We start from the raw sequence: 17,549 nt of genomic DNA on the forward strand, positions 1-17,549 counted from the left end.
ACCATCCCATGATGTTATGCAAGTGGAACATCACTTAAGCTTAATGATGGCTTGCCATAATTCAGTCAATGAAAAGCTGTGAAGAGTCGCGGGGTCGTTATCATGGGATGTGATTCGCAAAAAACATAGGCATTTCAGGGAAGGCAAAGAACTAGTCTTGGAAGAAGCAAAGTTTGTTTGGGGCGGTAGTCATCATCACTCAACTCAGAAAACATCAGTAATCTTTCTCCATGTTCTATCTGATGTCCATTTTTGGCTCATTCCACCATGACTAACTTTGTTGTTTGCTGCCAGTACTCCAATTTTTTTATTTTTTTATTTTTTTTTGAGAACAAATTGGTGCCAGTAATTTAAGAATCTCATATATTTTAGAGATTATTTATTCCGTGGCTTCCTAAACTTGCCCCTTATCCCAACAGAGTGTATTCTTTTTTGTCGAGATGAACTGATTTTTTATTAGGAGCAACAAACATTACATTATACAAATTGTTGGTCCTTGTGACACTATTAAAAACGACATAAATATCGAATCAAAGTACATGGAAAAATGTCTCTCTTTGATCACTTCCCGAAGTAAAAAACAATGCTAATCACAATGAAACTAGTACTACTAAACATGAATGTATAAACATTGAAACCAATGTTTTTCAAATATCATTTACGACCCAAATATGATCAAAAAAATAATTAAAAACACATTATTTTTTAATGTAACATATTTTCGAACTTCTGGTTTAAATAGTTATTATGTAATCTGCCTAAATATTTTTTGCTTAGTCGTGATTAGGATATCCATGCATTCTCACTGCATGTTGTCCCAGCTATGCAAGCATCCATCATTTGCAAATGTTAAGTGAAAAATAGAAAATTAACGAACATGATGCCTTTACTGAAACTAGAAATTATGTACTTGGAATGAATAGTTGCAAGTACTTAATAACAAATATATAAGCCAGCCAGCCAGCCATTCTTCAACCCACTCCCACGGCACAACTCTCCACTTTACTCTCTCTATTTCTCTCTTAAAAATAAAAAATCTCAGATCCCTCCCTCACCATTTAATGTGAATTAACTCTCCTTCTGTCTCTCTTGTTTCTCAAACCATACCTCTCCTCTGTTTCTCTCTCTGTTTTTTGTGAGAGAGGGAGAGAAGAACCTTCAAAGAAACCCAATTCTACATCTCATAATAATAAGTGAATTCATCTTCTTCTTCTCTGGCTAGTAATTAGTCATGGCTTTCTCAACTTTCTCACCTACACCTGATAATAATAATAACCACCATCATCATCATCATCCCCATTCAAGAACTCCTTCAAGAACAACACCCAAACGCAATACTAGTACTACCACTAGTAGTAAGAAAAAACCACAACCACCAGCGAAAAACCCATCTTCATGGAACCAAATCAAAAGCTTAATAACATGTAAAACAGTAGAAAACTCTAAAGTTCATGACCCTTCATCATCTAAGAACAACAACATTCATGGCGGGTATTCGAAGTTAAGTTCTTCGTGTAGTTCCATCTGTAATTTCAGAGATGTTGTTCATGGTAATACAAGAGTTGTTCATAGAGCTGATAATTCACCTGAGAACAGCTCTGTTGGTCAAGAAACTGGTCTGTTAAGTCGAAAATCAGTTCATAATATTGGTTCTTCATCAAATCGGTCTACTACTAGCTCTATAAGATCTTCAATTCATACCAATACTGGTACTACTCCTCTCCATGGGTCTTACACTAATTCAACAACAACTTCATCTTCAAGAGGAATGCAGCTCAGAAAACTCTCTGGGTGTTATGAATGTCATATGATTGTTGACCCCAGCAGGTAAAATTTCATCACAATTCTGCAAATTGGGTTTTCATTGTTTTGATTGATGTTGTAAAAAATTGACTAGAATTTGTTGGTTTTTTCTTTGTTTCAGGCGTCCAATTACTCCAAGAACAACTATCTGTGTTTGTAAAGAATGTGGAGAAATTTTCCCAAAGACTGAAAGCTTAGAACATCATCAAGCCATCAAACATGCTGGTAATTTTTCTTCTAAATTTTTGTATTTTAACTAGAAAATTTCTGCATTTAGAAAAACACCTGAATTCTCTTCATTTACAGTTAGTTATTAGGTCTGAAAATACAGTACACACCACCATTGAATTGTTATACAAGTAAAAATCAGTCAACTTAAGATTCATTTGGCTAATTAAACAGGAAATGAAAAGAAAAAAAGGAAGAAAAAAAACTACTCCACTAGGTAGGTATATTTTGACTGGACTGGAGAAAGCTGGTCAATAGAGTAATAACCCTGCAAATAAGTACCCTCACATGGTCACATGGTACAGTTCTTCAAAGCAAAATCAACACCTGTTCTTCTGTTCCTTCCACTCCCTTTCAACAGCGTAATGACCAAAACACCCTCAATTTTATACACCATGACCAAACTCTTCGTAACCAAATAGATATCTCTCTGTATTAAATTTTTGAGATTTCCTCATTTTCAAAATTTGAACAATGGGTCTCCATTAAATTCTGTATTGATGAAGGTGGTTGTGTAATGTTTTGTAATGTGTGAATGCAGTTTCGGAACTGGGACCAGAAGATTCAGGTCGAAATATAGTTGAGATCATATTCAAGTCAAGCTGGTTAAAAAAGGACAGTCCAATCTGTAAAATTGAAAGGATATTAAAAGTCCATAACACTCAAAGAACAATCCAACGGTTTGAAGACTGTCGCGACTCGGTTAAAATCCGAGCTACGAGTAACAGCACCACAAGAAAAAACGCTAGATGTGCAGCTGATGGGAATGAGTTATTAAGATTTCACTGTACGAGTTTGACCTGTGGACTCGGTGCATGCGGTTCGACTAGTTTATGTGGATCGGTACCTGGTTGCGGTGTTTGTACTATAATAAGACACGGATTCCCTGGGAAGGCCCATGATCATACTAAAGGGGTGTGTACTACGGCAACTAGTGGTAGGTCACATGATAGTTTTGGTGGTGGGGCTCTTGAAAGTCTTGGTGGTGGAAACAGAAGAGCTATGCTTGTGTGCCGTGTGATTGCTGGTAGAGTAAAGCGTACTGCTGATGATGATGATGCGGCTCAAGAGGAGGATAATAACACTAATATTATGGCGGGAACTTATGACTCTGTCGCTGGTTACGCGGGGATTTATGCAAATCTTGAAGAACTTATTGTTTTTAATCCAAAAGCTATCCTTCCTTGTTTTGTTGTCATCTACACATCTCAATGATAATAGTGATAATGATAACTTAATTAATATTAGAGTGTATTAGGAGGCTTGTTTAAAGTTTAAACACTTTTTTTGGTTTGTTTAACTATATAAATTTGAGTAGGAGGATGCCATATGTAAGCATGCTGATGTAAATATAGTATGCATCTTTTCTAAGAGAGTTGTTTCTTTTGGTAATTGAAGCACTAGTTTTTTCGAAGTTTTTTTTTGCCCAAATTTGGGTTGAAGTGAGTGAGTGAGATATGATGTTTGATGTGCCCACTTGGTAGCCTATAATGGGGGTTTATTCTTAAAAAAAAGTTAAATCAAGTTGGAGATTTTGTTTGTGTTATTGTGTCTTGATGTTATTAAGAAATTGTATTATCATATTCTTTGTCTCCATTAATTCAGTGTTTTGTTCCCTGACTTGTGATATGAAAGATTATTAAAAATGTCCACTATAAACTCAAAACATAAGTTAAGTTCCATCTTTCAAAAATTTCCCTCGAATTTAGTTCAAGTTTTGAACTTGGGAATGTTTAGAGTAGTGGCTGAATAATCCAAATTTATGTTGATTTGTAGGGTTGGAAAAGATAATATTGGCGTTGAGGAATAATTTCCATTCAAAAACCGAAACATCTCAAACATCAGATAGGAATCAAATATTTGTTGTTCTTTTTCTTGTTAAACTTTGGTGCATGTGGGTTGTGTACTACTAGTACACGATGGGGGAGAGTAAGTAGATGATGATAGTTAGCTAGCATTATCAAGGGGCACATGGTGACCAAGCAAACCAAGAGTATGATTTTGACGGGGGGGGGGGGGGGGGGGGGGGGGGGGGGGAGAACAGGACAAATTTCTCACCACTGTAATGAAAATGAAATAACTAGATCTCATTCCCTTTATCTCTAAAAAGAGTAGATGATTATTGCCCTATAGAATAACAGTTTCACATGCCTGTAAGCATCACTATTTCGTTTGCTTCTCTTTGTTTGCAGTCTTTTGGAACACTGTACTGAACCCTAAAGGCTTTTTTACGATATCTCTACTCTCCCTAACATATGCAAGTTCGTGTTTATCTTCTGCAACATCTTCTAAGGAAATTATCTAACTAGGATTTCGTGAACCTAATTATACACTTGGTACCACGCTCTAAACATCTTCATTAAGGTGCATAACGCGTTTAACATATCGATGTATGTAGCTTTTTTTGTTTAGTAAAAATGAGGAAATAAAATGATTGAGATTTTATTAATGATGGCCATTGGATTGGTCTTCGAGGTTCCGAGTAAACAATGTACAACTAGGGGGTGGATCGCGAGAAGAATGATGGTAAAACAGCTAGCAAACCTCATGATTATTATCATAATTATGCTCGACTAATTGTATTTAAATACTCCACATTAACATAATCACTGCAATGTAGATTGATAGACCCCTACGGATAGCTCTTTATTGGTCGTGTGAGAGACACTTACAACACGTTAAGAATATCAATTACGCCTAAATAATGCGGCACTAAAACACCACTAATTTCTCCCGATGACGCAGTCGGCACTCGGCAGCAACCTTCATCGTGTATGTCTAATCATCGTTACCTTGCTTTGATGGCTGAAAATGCTGACGTGGAATGATCTGTATGTACATATAAAATGGCAAGCAAACAATAGTGGGTCCCAACCAAAAGATCCAATGTCCATCCCATAGGTGACCACCTCTAACCAGTGCAGGACCCAGACATCTCGCAGGGTTCATTCCTGCACCAGCATACCCGCTCTTTGCAGTACCAGTAACGGTAGTGGATACAAACACCATCAGGCCGACTATAAGTCCAATAGTAGAAGAAACAACAACAGGCCCAAGAGGTTTGGCTTGTCGACCGTCGAACGCAATCCAAACAGAAGCGAAAAGGACTACAAACATACAGAAGATTTCAAGCCAGAATGCTTGGCTAGTGTTGATACCTACCGCTGTTGGGCCATTTGTGCCAGGTTGAGTGACAGTCAGAGTACAACTCCCCAAAGAGTAAGCTTGTACTGTCGAGTCACTGACTACAGCTTGCAGTGCAAGTGCCCCTAGAGCTGCTCCCAGGCATTGAGCTAGGATGTAGATGGTGGCGCGAGCATATGAGATGACACCGAGTAAAGCAGCAGAAAATGTGATGGCTGGGTTAAGATGGCCACCTGAGATAGGGAAGGTGGCTAGAATGAGAATTGAGACGGAGCTGAAAATGAAAATCGATATTAGTACATTTGGTGTTTTGGTATTTGTTTCAAAGGAAGAGATGACTATGGTGTCCAAGGCAAATACAAGGACAGCCGTGCCGATGAGCTCTGCAACTGATGCACGCCATACCTAATACATAAACGTACTTGGTCAATTGCTTGGACTTGGTTGTTGTTGTTTTTGAAACAGGCAAATCTGTATTCAGCCAAGGTGCTAATGCAGTATACGAGAAATGAAATGATGCTAGATTCCCATTCATTTACTCTTCACAAGGGTACTAGATATCAATTCGTTAACTCGTTGCAACCAAGTGGAAAAATAAAATAACAGTAAGAGAAATATGGTATCGAGGAAGCACCAAAATCTTACCTCGAGCGAGAAAAAGTCCTCCAGCCCCAAAACCAGCTGCTCAGTCAAAGTTTTCGGCATATGGTTCTTGTCATCTCCACTCTTTCCCTCTTCAGTACTTCAAAACAAAAAGTAACCAGATGGGAGCAGTGAGAGTTGATCCACAATTTGTGATTGAATTGCAAAGAAAGACCAATGCAGTGTTACAGAGTAAACTTACCTAAACCAATTACTGATGGATATGCTGTGCACTTCGCTATCCATCTTCAAATAGCCTAGTTCCTCTCCAACCAAATGCACCTTAAGAGCACCCTTTTTGATCGTTCCTTCCTATTTCTGACTTTCTGAAATAACCTTAATAACGCCAATGATAATGAGAATAGTCCACTTTGGCATTTCTATCTAAATCATTCCTGACAAACAAGTACTAAGTTGAATTTCAATACGGCATCTAGGATACATCGAACACTTATCTTAGTATAAAAAAACAACTCAAGGAAGTTAGCTCCAAATCTTTCAAAGAAGATGACAACAAGGAATATTATAATACCCCAAATTTTATTCCATATAGCATAATTTACAACGGTATTAAGCAAGATACATATTTGTATCAGATCAAAGCCATCTGGTTCTTATGGCCTGAGGCCCTGAACAAGATCAGATAACACAACCATATATATGATTCAGAAGTACCGATGTACCTGATCATTCCACTGATTCATGAAAATGCTGACATGGAATTATCTTGGTGTACAGATAGAATGCTACACAAGCGATAGTTGGCCCCACCCAAAATACCCAGTGTTCATCCCATAGGTGTCCTCCTCTAACCAGTGCAGGACCTAAACACCTAGCTGGGTTCATCCCTACACCAGCATAACCTTTCTTTGAAGTTCACTGTGGTGGATATAAACACCAACAGGCCAACTATAAGTCCAATGATCGAGCAAACAATAACAGGTCCATGAGCCTTTGCTTGACGATGGTCGAACGCGATCCAAACAGAAGCAAAAAGGAAGATAAAAGTACATACGATCTCAAGCCAAAGGGCAGGGCCTGTTTCTATACCAACTGATACAGGTCCATGTGGGCCTGGTGCAATAACTGTGAGAGTACAACCACCAAGAGAGAAGGCATGTACAATTGTGCTACTGACTATAGCTTTAACTGTGAGTGCCCCTAGCACAGCTCCAGCGCATTGGGCAACAATGTAGATGGCGGCACGAGCAAATGAGATGAGACCAATAAGGGCAGCCGAGAATGTGACGACAGGGTTGATGTGGCCACCAGAAATTGGGAAAGTTGCAAGTAAGAGAATTGTAACAGTGAGGGAGATGAAAAAGGACATGAGAACGTTAGGTGTTTTGGTTGGGGTCTCATAGGAAGAGATGACTATGGTGTCTAAGGCGAACACGACGACAGACGTGCCAATGAGCTCTGCAAGAGATGCCCTCCATACCTGAAGCACATAATCGACAAATAAATATTTGATTAATTAACAGATTAATAATAACTAACATTAACCATAGCAAAGGATCCAATCATTCACAATTAGGGGGAACTACTTCAATAAAGAAAATTAATATGACAAGAGGATTATATAGTAGCAAATATCCTCAGAATTTCGAAATAATAGGCATTGGTTCAACATCAGAAGTCATTGGTTAAAACGATAATCTTGACACTTCAATTCAACAAGATCGTTTTTGTCTTTGAAACAGAAAATGAGATCAATCTCGTTAGTTTTCACAATGAAAAATCTTTTTCATAAAAGAAAAGAAGAAACAACACCTTAAGGGACAAAAACTCCGCTAAGCCCAATCTTCCACTGAAGGACATGGGTGTGTGTTTCTCTCCGTCGACATTACTCCCCTCTTCCACCCTACATACGGTGAAAAAGAAAAGTCAGTGGCAAATACAGAGTCAGCCCTCAAAATTTAGTAAGACAATAGCAAACAACATCGACTAAATATCCATATACTAGGAAATAAAATGAGTTACAGGTAGTACAATTGCCTAGGGGAAGAATTGAAAGGTTGAATTATGAATCCAACATGAAGGCTCTCCACATCTCTCAAATTTCCTCCATTTCCCACCATTCTTCTTTTTCTAATGATAATCAAGAAGCAGACTTCTAACTTGTTTAGGGTTTAGGTTTGATACTGGATTTATATATATAAATAGCAACAACTTACAAATAACAACCCAAAACTTTAAAACCCTATCAACCCCTTGATGGCAGAGTTGCAAGTGAAATGGTTGGGTAGAGAGATGAAGAGAGAAAGTGGGGGATGGTAATAAATGAAACCCATCTAACTTAGATACTCTAGATATTTTGGGGAAGTCCTTCACTGCACTTATGCAGACCCTTCTTTGGTCCCGCTCTGCAGTTAATTTCGAAGTATAAACCCATCTATCATGGATTCATGATCATACAGTTTTCTGATAAAGCAATTTCACATCTTTCCATACTTACCTTTAAATAAGGTATGTGCCGTTATACCAGGTGAACTTAAATAACTTGGAATGGCAAACCGCAAAAATAAGAAGAAAAAATATGACTGTTCAGAATAGATCATATAACTCATGGATATGGTTCAATTATTGTGGTATACTGTAATCAGAAAAATATCAAATGGCTAGATGATATTGCATTCATTTTTGTACTGAATCCAAAGAGGTTGGGAAGATGCTAGTAAATGTAAAGTCGGTCAAGTCAATCAACATCCGCCCTGCTTAAAGTTATAAAAAAAAAAGTGAAAACATCAATCTAAGGTGGGCCACTAGACATGAAGGTGTGGACACCTCTGCTTTACTTTTATGGTCTAAACATTTAAGCATATGAAATCATAAGGGTCTTATTCATAAGTGCAATAATTCATATGGATAATGCTTATTAAAGAGGAAGAATGCAAGATAGGAAACAAAATCAGTAATTTGTAAACCTTTGAAACCCTTACTGTATATATGATGATGATGTTACCCTCTGACTAACTGCAAAGCAAGTGACAGAGTAACACTTTTCTTCGATGCCGCTAGCCTTCTTGAGGGACAAATCTATTTTGCTCCGACATAACACCCCAATTTCGATAAGTCTGGAATCCAGAATGATAGTTCAGAAGATCCAGTAGCAAACATTAGGCTTCCTGGAACCCATTTTATTACCGGAGGTTCAACTTCAGTACTCAACCAACTAGCAACCTGCCCAACAAGGAAAGAACAAAAAACGTCATTGACTCCCAACTTAGAGTGGGAAAAAAATGTGCAGTCAAACTGCCATACTAAATGGCTTATTAGAATGTTAAAAGTAATAAACCCAGTTTTTACTTGACTTCTTCTGGAATGGAATGAAACTAAATAAGAGATGACATGCAAAAAAAAAAAAAAATAGTGTTAAGGACCTAGTGGTGTGTCTAACTACAAATTTTAGACCAAAAATACGAAGGTTATTTGAATTCCCAAGAACAGATGACCAATTTCACACACCTACTTCACATTTTACTTAATCAGACAACATTATGCTACTCGTGTTGAATTTTTTTTCAAGAACGGCCTTCTTTTTTCCCTCTAACCCTGTCTTAATTTTTGCACAGTTTCAGGATGTTACCCTACAGCTATTTCACAAAAAATGCAAAGCCACACGATCTTTGGAAAACTATAAGAAATATGAAACATATTACTGTATTAATTGCACAGTTTCAGGATGTTGCCCTAAAGCTACTTCAACGATAAATCGTAAAACCACAAAACCTTTGGAAAATTATAAGAAAATATGAAATACATGCATCTCCAAAAGATCTAAGTGGCGAGTGTTATCATACTTCTTTTCCAGTTCTGACACTCCATGCATATACACTGCCGTGCCCTGAACCTACATAAGGGAGAAAATAGTTAGAAGAAAAAGTTCAGAGCACGAACTAATGTAGAAAGTACCATGGTGAAAACTCCGAAGAACATATTACGCAGAAAAGAAGGTATTATATGTATGGAATAAGATTTAAATAAGTGACAAGAACTAATACAAAAGCTAAACCATCAATCTTTACCATTTCAGATGTTGATAATCTGATATGTAAAATATCTGCCAAAATGGTTTGTACAAAGACAATTTGTAGATGCATGTCTTATGTCATAGTCAACCAAATTATACATCATGCATCAATATTGTTGATTTATCATGGGTATTTTATCTATAATATACATGATTGCTAAGGATATTGAAAAGGTTCCTCTAGTAAACTTGACCGAATAATTATGTCAAACAGAATTTAAGGAATTCAACCAATCTGTCGAACATTTCAAGTTAAATTTGTACAGTAAAAAAATAAATAAGAAAGCTACCTGATACAACAAAGGCTCCATCAGGACTGAAAGATGCTTCTAAAGTGGAATCGCTTGAAACTGGCTTGACATTGTACGTGGATAGCTGCATCAGTAAAAGTCATTACAAGCAAACCAGGGAGGTCAGATAACACGGACTCAACTTCACCACAACCATATATTATACATCTTGCTTAATTCTCAAATCAAAAGAAGAAGAAAAAAACTATTGGAATGTTAAGTGGCAAAAGAAACTCACAAGTGTGCCACGGAATGAGTCAAGTACATGAATATGCCCGCCTGTTGTGGTCAGAAGCATACGTGTTCCATCATTACTAAATTTTACAACGTTGGCATCAGATACATCGCCCCCAACCGAAAAAATGTCAAAAGGACCCTAAAGAGAGTGAAGTTTCACAATTTAATTTCACATAGAAAGTTAAATATGACATGGTAGATGCACATGTAAGCACTTACATGAAAGAAGACAAAGTTTTAGGGATACAAGTTAATATAAGTATCGTAACCGTCCACATACCTTGTCATACATGCGCGCATCAAACATTCTTATGTATCCTCCGAAGGCAACGGAAAAGACAATGCCTTGATCATCGTAAGCAACAGCAGGCCTTCCTTGCACATGTAAAAGGGCCGTCTATTGAAAAGGATAAATTGTTAAGGTCTCTATTTGAAAAGGTCCCACTGAAAAAATATACAAAATCACTCTATCCCAAATGGATATCATATTTCTAAAGAGTCAAGGTCAGTACCTGACACTTCTCGGCCCGCTGATCCCAAAGTATAACAGTTCTATCAAGAGAACCAGAAATGAATAATTCCTTCCGCGAGCAGAAGTTAAGTGACACAACCCTAGCACATGAACCAAACAAGCATAAACAACTGTAGCAACAAAATTGAAGGTGTGACAAAACGAAAAAGAACCCAAAACCAATGAGTCCACAGTACCACACCTGTCATGATGGCCTTTGAAGTAACGCAAGTACTTGTTATCATTCAAGTTAAGAAGTCGTAAGGATTCTGAAACAGATAATCAATAACTGATTAGTTCTAGGAAAACTACATTCGTCCATAATCGACTACAACCATACTTGTAAGTAGTCAACATACCATCCCAGCCATTTTTGGAGGAGTATAGAACTGTTGTGGCATTTGAAGCAAAGCATACGAGATCAACACCATATTTTTTGCTATTAATGGTCTTCAAACACCTAAACAAGCAATTGACATCCACAGCCAACAACAAATGTTAAAAAAGATACCAGAGACCAAAACCTCGAAAAGCACAAAGAGCTCCTGCAACTTCTGAAAACTAGCATTATTTTAAGTATCCAAAAAAAAAAAATAATAACATACATACATAGCATTAGCAACATCATAAAGGCGAATAGACTCATCGTCACTAGCTGTCACCAGACAATTTGATCCTTTATGAAAATCCATAGAACTAATTCTCCCATTCTGTGAAGCATTCACCAAAATAGAGTCAAAAATAATAATTTCTTCTCCAAATAAACCTAATCAGATATCAATTTAGGGTTTTCACGAAGGGAGAGCGAAGAACTTACATAATCTCTAAAAGCCATACCAACTTCCATACTCTTTAAAATTTCTTCAGTTAACTCCATTGAAACTTTTTCTTCTTTCTCAGATTGTACACTTCCGGCTCCTCCTCCTCCTGCCCAAGTTACCATCAGTACCGGTAAAACCCTAGATTCGGCACTTATACAATATATGAGCCGTCGGAAACAAGAGAAACAGAGATTAAACCTACCTGGCATCATTAATTTATATGCAGTTTTGCAATATCTTTCTTTGAAACTGGAATGCCGGGAATTTCGTAACACAGTTTAATTGCCGCCTTCGAGAGATTTTTCCTTTTTGGTCCCCTTCGAGAGACTTTTCCTTTTTGGTCCGCCTTCGAGAGAACTGCAAATCAATAGTGATAAAAATCAGGGCGGACTGATCTGGATTTTACTATACTGCGCTGTTAGGTGCTCTGCGCACATTTTGCATAATTGTCGGCTTGGGCTTTGAGTAGGTGGAAGTTCATTTGGAACGATTTTTTTTGGGGACCAGCCTTTTTTTGAGGGGACCATTATTTTATGAGGCCATCTACCCTATACTTATAAGGGATGTCCTAAAGTGTAGACATTACTAATTTGCCTTCCTAACCCTAATTGAGATTATAACTAAACTAATAACTACCAAAATATAAAAAAACCTAATCTAATCTATTAACAAAAACCAAAATAAGACTACCCTACCGCCGCACAAAGAAAAAAAAAGTCTTCTTCTTTTTCTTCCTTTCAACATCGTCTTCATCGATTAATCGTCGATTCATAAAATTTTCATCGTTGATTAATCAATCGACTATAAGAATGGTTCTTCGAAAGAAAACCAAAAGACTCCCAGGAACAGGTCCCCCATTAGGACATCTAGCAAATCAGCCAAGTGATTTTGAGATTCATAAAGAAGTGGAAGAGCCAAGTGAATCCATAATCCAGTATAATAGACGCAGTAAGAAGCCTGATTCTTCCATGGGACCGATTCGCAGGTATTTCCCGAGAAACCCATTTCTTTTAATTTGATTTTCATCGATTCAATTGATTAGAAATCATCAAAATAGGGTTCAAATTGAAGTTACAGTGTTTAGTTCGGTTAGAGCGTCTTTTATTGTTGCCCTAGTTTCTTAACCGAACTCCATGAAACGAAGAACACGAAGAACAGTTCGGTTTTATAGGATTGAAAACTAGGTTACCGAACTCGTGAGTTCGGTTGTTTCGCAAAAAAAATGTTGAACTGTCATGTAACCGAACTATAGCCATATTACCAAAAATAGGAAAAAAAATCCATGTAACCGAACTGTTTGATTTTCCCCAAAACTTCTAGTACCCACACTACCGAACTCTAGCACCTTTGTTCGGTTGTTTCGCATAAATGTTTAAAACTGCCATGTAACCGAACTGTACCCTTATTACAAAAAAAATAAAAAATTGCCCATGTAACCGAACTTTTCTTTTTTCCCCTATATGTTTAGTACCCATATAACCGAACTTGTTCCAATATGTTCGATTTGTTCGCAAAAAACTTTGACAAACCGAACTCTTGGCTATTTACATATATATGTGGAGTTCGGTTTTCTCGAAAAAATAATTGAGTAACCGAACTCTACCCTGGAATACGATTTTTTTTCTTGAGTTGGTTTTTTTTTCGTGAATTATTCCTTATTTCTTTTGTTTTTTTGTTTAGTGGCAAAGGTAAGAAATCTAGCCAACCATTACCGGAAGATTTGAGAACTCCCACGCCTAGAGGCCCAAAACACTTAGGTGCCGATAAGCGTGGAACCAAAAATGCTAAGTATGGAGGTGGGTCATTACCGGGTGTTGTCATCCAAGATGGTGTCAATAGAGATAATGTTGACAACGTAATCCAACAAGTTAATTAAGAGATCGTGGAAGAGATGAGCAGTCAAGAACATAATCAAGGTGGAGAAGATGAACTAGCTCAAGGAGGAGGAAATGAGGGTGGCGATGATGAGGGTGAAAAAGATGAGGAAGGCGGAGACAAGGATGGAGATAAGGATGATGATGAATCAGAGGAGGGCTCGGATGAAGAGGAACAAGAAGAGGAACAAGCAGACATAGTAGTAAAGAGACCTAGAAAGACGCCTAAAAAGCCTTGTGCTAGATATTCGTACATTCCTCATAAGGATTTATGTTTTCCTCCAAAGAATCCAACATATGGTACTCCAAGAGATGGCGGGAAGGTATTGATGGGCTACAAAAACTCATGGGCTGCCAAGATCTTTGCAACAAAGGTATGGTTCAATCTTAACCATCAAGATTTAGATTTCTCGGTCATTTTATTATATTTTGACATATATTGTTCTTTTCTATATATATTAGTATATAAGATATGATGTTGTTTTTTTAGGATCATAAAAATGTTGTTCGTGTTTTGAAACGTCAAAAGAACAAGGTATGGAATATAGAAAATGAGTGTGATCAGGTCCGCCTGGCGGTATTTGATTGTGTACTATGGAACGGGATACAACATGCGCACCAAAAATTTGATGTTGTCACTGTTACTGCATTTGCCGAGAGGGCTTATCCAGAAACGGATACCTTTCATTTACCTTTTGGTGAGATGGAAATAACTCCGGATGATTGTTTTAGAATCACAGCCCTACCAATTACAGGAACAAGTGTTCGAGATGGCTACGATCCCTCGATGAGTTATGAAGTTCTTGAAAAACTAGTCGAAAGGTGTCTAGGATGGAGCGATAAAAAGGCACAATGTGAGTTTAGGCGAGTTAACAAAGAGCCTAAGGAAGGTGATGAGTATAATGAGTTTGAGGAAGACCACACGTACAAGAAGAAATTGAGAAAGATCAAGCTCAAAACCTTGTTTGATGAGTTTTCAGGGACGAAAGATTTGGTTGCTCAAGGAAAGTTGGTGATGACAGAGGAGAAGACTAAGCACCATGTGACTGCTTATTTGTTATATCAACTTGGAACCATCTTCTTCCCTGACACTTCAGGCCACGTGGTAAATGCTCATTACCTCCGGCTATTGGACCCCTTGGATGAGGTGAACAACTACTCTTTGGGCATTGCGGTTCTTTCATTCGTTCAAGTGGAACTCGGAAAAGCTTCGAGGCTTAGGAGTCTATATTTTGGAGGCTTATACACCCTTGTTCAGGTACCCCCGTTAAATTATCGTTTGTGTGTTTGAATATATAAGTGAATGAATGTGTATTATTACTAATCATATTGCGAATGTATTATTTTTTGCCTCTTCTCATAGGTTTGGGTGTACGACCACTTCCCTAAACTGCAGTTGTCTAATGCTCGCACTCCTTGGCCTTATGGGAAGCCTACAGCTGGTAAATATGAATTTTTGAACTCACAGGAAAAGAATAAGGAAAAAAAGGTATTGGAGTTGAGGGAGACATTGGATAGGTTAACAGTGGAAGATGTGGTTTTCCATCCTTACAGCATTGCATCAGATGAAGACGAGGAGGATGTTGATGTTATTGATTTCTCACCTGTTGCGGGTTATAATGGACCGTTGTTTCATCATGGGGGTTGTACAATGTATAATCCTCGAAGAGTACTTAGACAACTTTCTTGTGTCCAAAGTGTCCCACAAGTGGAAAACTTCAAGGTAAAGAAGGCCGGAACTAAGAACAGCGAGAAGAATTTCATCCCCAAATACGATCCTGCTCCATCAGTGGACCACTGGAATAACTTTGGGGATTATCTTGTTCCAGTCGAAGAGTTACAAGATTCTTTTGATGAGCCAAATGCCGCTGACGATGGATATATGGAATGGTATGAACATTTTTCTCATCCTCGTGTAATAAACAGTGTCCAACAAGCCCGTGTTGATAAAAGCAAAAGCGACGGCAATGGAGAAAGAGGCTCAGAAGATTATGAAGCCTACCCCTATGTGTGGTGATGAGGCCTTGATCTTGTGGAATTCGGCGGTAAGATATTTACTCTTATTTTTGTTTTTCAAAATGTTATAAAGTATTGAAAAATAATAGTGACTTATGTTTTTGATGAGAAAAGGTGAAGGCAAGTGCTAAATTGTTGAAGAAATTGATGGCAAAAATCCGGAGTGGAGAGCCGTGGACACTCGAGAACAAACATACCTCTACAACCAAATAACTAATGTTTCTAATCCCGACCTTGTCGATACAAGCCAGGTTGATCCAAGCCAGACCATCTTTGTCTACAATCTTTGTGTACTTCATGATGCGGCTTTTTTGGAACTTCTCTTTAATTCTCTCAATATCGCGTTTGAAGTAACTCTCCATTGCGTTAAACACAACCACAAAATTATCGACACATCCAAAGAGATTTTTCTTCAACCGGTGGTGAGCCGATTCTACCAAACTTGTCGCTTGATTTCCAAAGTGTTTATAGTTATTGGTAAAAGCATAAACGAAACGCTCTTTGTGCGGTTCCAACCATTGCTCCACCACATACGTTATTATATCCTCCGGATATTCGGGGCTAGACCAATGTTCTCTAAATTCGGCAAGATTTAGATAATACTCTTCTTCGGTGAGAGACCAAGTCAATGCCTCCCATTCCCCGGAGAAGGCAACCCATTTAGCGTGATTTATGGCGTATTGTTTATCGAATTCCTCTTTTGCATCCGCTTGTTCACCTTCCGGTAGCTTACTAATCTCTTCCAATCCTTTCCTCTTAGGTGGACAAAGTTGAGGCTTGCACCTATTCATCACATTGCACCATATATGAAATGTACAAAGCATATTATGTGCTAACGGGAAGACTTTCTCTATTGCGTTCATCAATGCTACGTCATTGTCCGTCACGATAATCCCGGGGATCTCATCATCTCGGTAGATCGCCTTCACTTTTTGTAGCGCCCAAGTATAACTTGATTCTTGATCGTCCTTTAGAAAACAAAAAGCAACGGTAAACAGTGACTTCGTCGACGTACGACCAACAATGTTCAACAATGGCATCTCGTATCTGTTTGTCTTGTAAGTGCAATCCATTATAAGAATTTCATAGAATGATTGAGCCAATTGAACACTCTTAGGATGGGCAATAAAGAGATGAGTTATTTCTTCTTCCAGGCCCACCTTCTTTTGAACCGCGTAGCCTTTCTCTTGAGCCAAAAAAAAATAATTGTTGCATTACTTTTGTATCCTTCCGTTCATTCCTTTTAATCGTCTCAATTGCATTGTAAATGGTGTACAAAGATGATACGTTACCCGGGTTATCTTGCTTTAATAAGCGAAGCATTGTGGAAGGTGGAATACACAATTTCCTATACTCGGCTATTTTTCCATTTCTCGAGGAGTGAGCCTTGCGGCCATTGCATGCCCTTCAAGATCATCCGGACGAGGGTGGTTATGACGACCTACCACCTTATCCATAGCTAGAAACCATTTCGTCGTTAATTTGCTCTTGCTAAATACTAGCTTAAACGGACATTTGATTTTCTTTGAGCATGTTGTGTTCTTCCTCGTCGTCTTTCCTTTATACTCATAACCCTTCCTCTTGTGACTAACATCGGGATTTCCACTTCTCTCACAAACCATTTCAAAACGAGTGTTGCTTTCTTTTCCATTCAAAACCAAGACGCAATTGACTCTCTTGGCATGTTCTCTAGCCCGATTCTTCGCATCAATAGGTAAGTTAAATACCAACTCATTCGCATAGTGAGTAGATGTATCTTCGAACAACATACCAATCGGAGAAGGTTGATCATGCATTGGTATAGGTTGTGATTCCATCTACAAGAAATGTAACAACATCAATGCAATCACAAATAAGTTCGGTCACATAATAATTTTATCGGGGAAACCGAACTCATTATTCGGTTAGTTAAGCAAGTTGCAAAGAAACCAAACAAATAAAAGGAACCGA

At 38.0% G+C, this 17,549-nt stretch overlaps 4 protein-coding genes across 5 annotated transcripts; 1 reads left to right on the top strand and 3 right to left on the bottom strand.

Annotated features, from left to right (window-relative positions):
• The first annotated feature begins 993 nt into the window (after positions 1-993).
• LOC113290152 lies at positions 994-3,428 on the top strand. Its single transcript, XM_026539696.1, has 3 exons — positions 994-1,827; positions 1,925-2,028; positions 2,573-3,428. The coding sequence occupies exons 1-3, from the start codon at positions 1,232-1,234 to the stop codon at positions 3,244-3,246; spliced, it is 1,374 nt and encodes a 457-aa protein (XP_026395481.1). The 5' UTR covers positions 994-1,231; the 3' UTR covers positions 3,247-3,428.
• Positions 3,429-4,589: 1,161 nt separating this feature from the next.
• LOC113290168 (aquaporin TIP4-4-like) lies at positions 4,590-6,957 on the bottom strand. 2 transcript variants are annotated; one of them, XM_026539728.1, is made up of 4 exons: positions 6,501-6,957; positions 6,020-6,143; positions 5,821-5,917; positions 4,590-5,580 (listed from the first exon to the last, which is right to left on the bottom strand). In XM_026539728.1, exons 2-4 carry the CDS (start codon positions 6,061-6,063, stop codon positions 4,810-4,812), a joined length of 912 nt encoding a protein of 303 aa, XP_026395513.1. In that variant the 5' UTR covers positions 6,064-6,143; positions 6,501-6,957; the 3' UTR covers positions 4,590-4,809. The 2 variants fall into 2 exon arrangements, with proteins under 2 accessions (XP_026395513.1, XP_026395506.1); XM_026539721.1 differs by having other exon boundaries at positions 6,020-6,153.
• On the bottom strand, positions 6,650-7,898 carry LOC113329956 (aquaporin AQPAn.G-like). Its single transcript, XM_026576843.1, has 3 exons — positions 7,801-7,898; positions 7,591-7,681; positions 6,650-7,258 (listed from the first exon to the last, which is right to left on the bottom strand). The coding sequence occupies exons 1-3, from the start codon at positions 7,896-7,898 to the stop codon at positions 6,650-6,652; spliced, it is 798 nt and encodes a 265-aa protein (XP_026432628.1).
• On the bottom strand, positions 7,591-12,064 carry LOC113290158 (protein ANTHESIS POMOTING FACTOR 1-like). The gene is made up of 12 exons (XM_026539708.1): positions 11,912-12,064; positions 11,706-11,815; positions 11,498-11,598; positions 11,248-11,348; positions 11,091-11,157; positions 10,890-10,989; positions 10,658-10,774; positions 10,379-10,516; positions 10,141-10,225; positions 9,621-9,670; positions 8,760-9,000; positions 7,591-7,681 (listed from the first exon to the last, which is right to left on the bottom strand). Exons 1-11 carry the CDS (start codon positions 11,919-11,921, stop codon positions 8,857-8,859), a joined length of 1,023 nt encoding a protein of 340 aa, XP_026395493.1. The 5' UTR covers positions 11,922-12,064; the 3' UTR covers positions 7,591-7,681; positions 8,760-8,856.
• Between the last annotated feature and the right edge of the window lie 5,485 nt (positions 12,065-17,549).

Source organism: Papaver somniferum, chromosome 1 (assembly GCF_003573695.1).
Source record: "Papaver somniferum cultivar HN1 chromosome 1, ASM357369v1, whole genome shotgun sequence".
Lineage (NCBI taxonomy): Eukaryota > Viridiplantae > Streptophyta > Magnoliopsida > Ranunculales > Papaveraceae > Papaver > Papaver somniferum.

Excerpts from the sequence above, each read along its gene's own strand:
- LOC113290152 (XM_026539696.1), top strand. The coding sequence starts at position 1,232 with ATGGCTTTCTCAACTTTCTCACCTACACCTGATAATAATAATAACCAC. Across the intron at positions 1,828-1,924 it reads ATGATTGTTGACCCCAGCAG|GCGTCCAATTACTCCAAGAA; the intron begins GTAAAATTTCAT and ends TCTTTGTTTCAG. Across the intron at positions 2,029-2,572 it reads TCAAGCCATCAAACATGCTG|TTTCGGAACTGGGACCAGAA; the intron begins GTAATTTTTCTT and ends GTGTGAATGCAG.
- LOC113290168 (XM_026539728.1), bottom strand. The coding sequence starts at position 6,063 with ATGGATAGCGAAGTGCACAGCATATCCATCAGTAATTGGTTTAG. Across the intron at positions 5,918-6,019 it reads TCCATCAGTAATTGGTTTAG|TACTGAAGAGGGAAAGAGTG; the intron begins GTAAGTTTACTC and ends TTTGTTTTGAAG. Across the intron at positions 5,581-5,820 it reads AGGACTTTTTCTCGCTCGAG|GTATGGCGTGCATCAGTTGC; the intron begins GTAAGATTTTGG and ends TTTATGTATTAG.
- LOC113329956 (XM_026576843.1), bottom strand. The coding sequence starts at position 7,898 with ATGGTGGGAAATGGAGGAAATTTGAGAGATGTGGAGAGCCTTCATGTT. Across the intron at positions 7,682-7,800 it reads CCTAGGCAATTGTACTACCT|GGTGGAAGAGGGGAGTAATG; the intron begins GTAACTCATTTT and ends CACCGTATGTAG. Across the intron at positions 7,259-7,590 it reads CGGAGTTTTTGTCCCTTAAG|GTATGGAGGGCATCTCTTGC; the intron begins GTGTTGTTTCTT and ends TATGTGCTTCAG.
- LOC113290158 (XM_026539708.1), bottom strand. Across the intron at positions 10,990-11,090 it reads TTCAAAGGCCATCATGACAG|GGTTGTGTCACTTAACTTCT; the intron begins GTGTGGTACTGT and ends TTCATGTGCTAG. Across the intron at positions 10,517-10,657 it reads ATGCGCGCATGTATGACAAG|GGTCCTTTTGACATTTTTTC; the intron begins GTATGTGGACGG and ends CACTCTCTTTAG.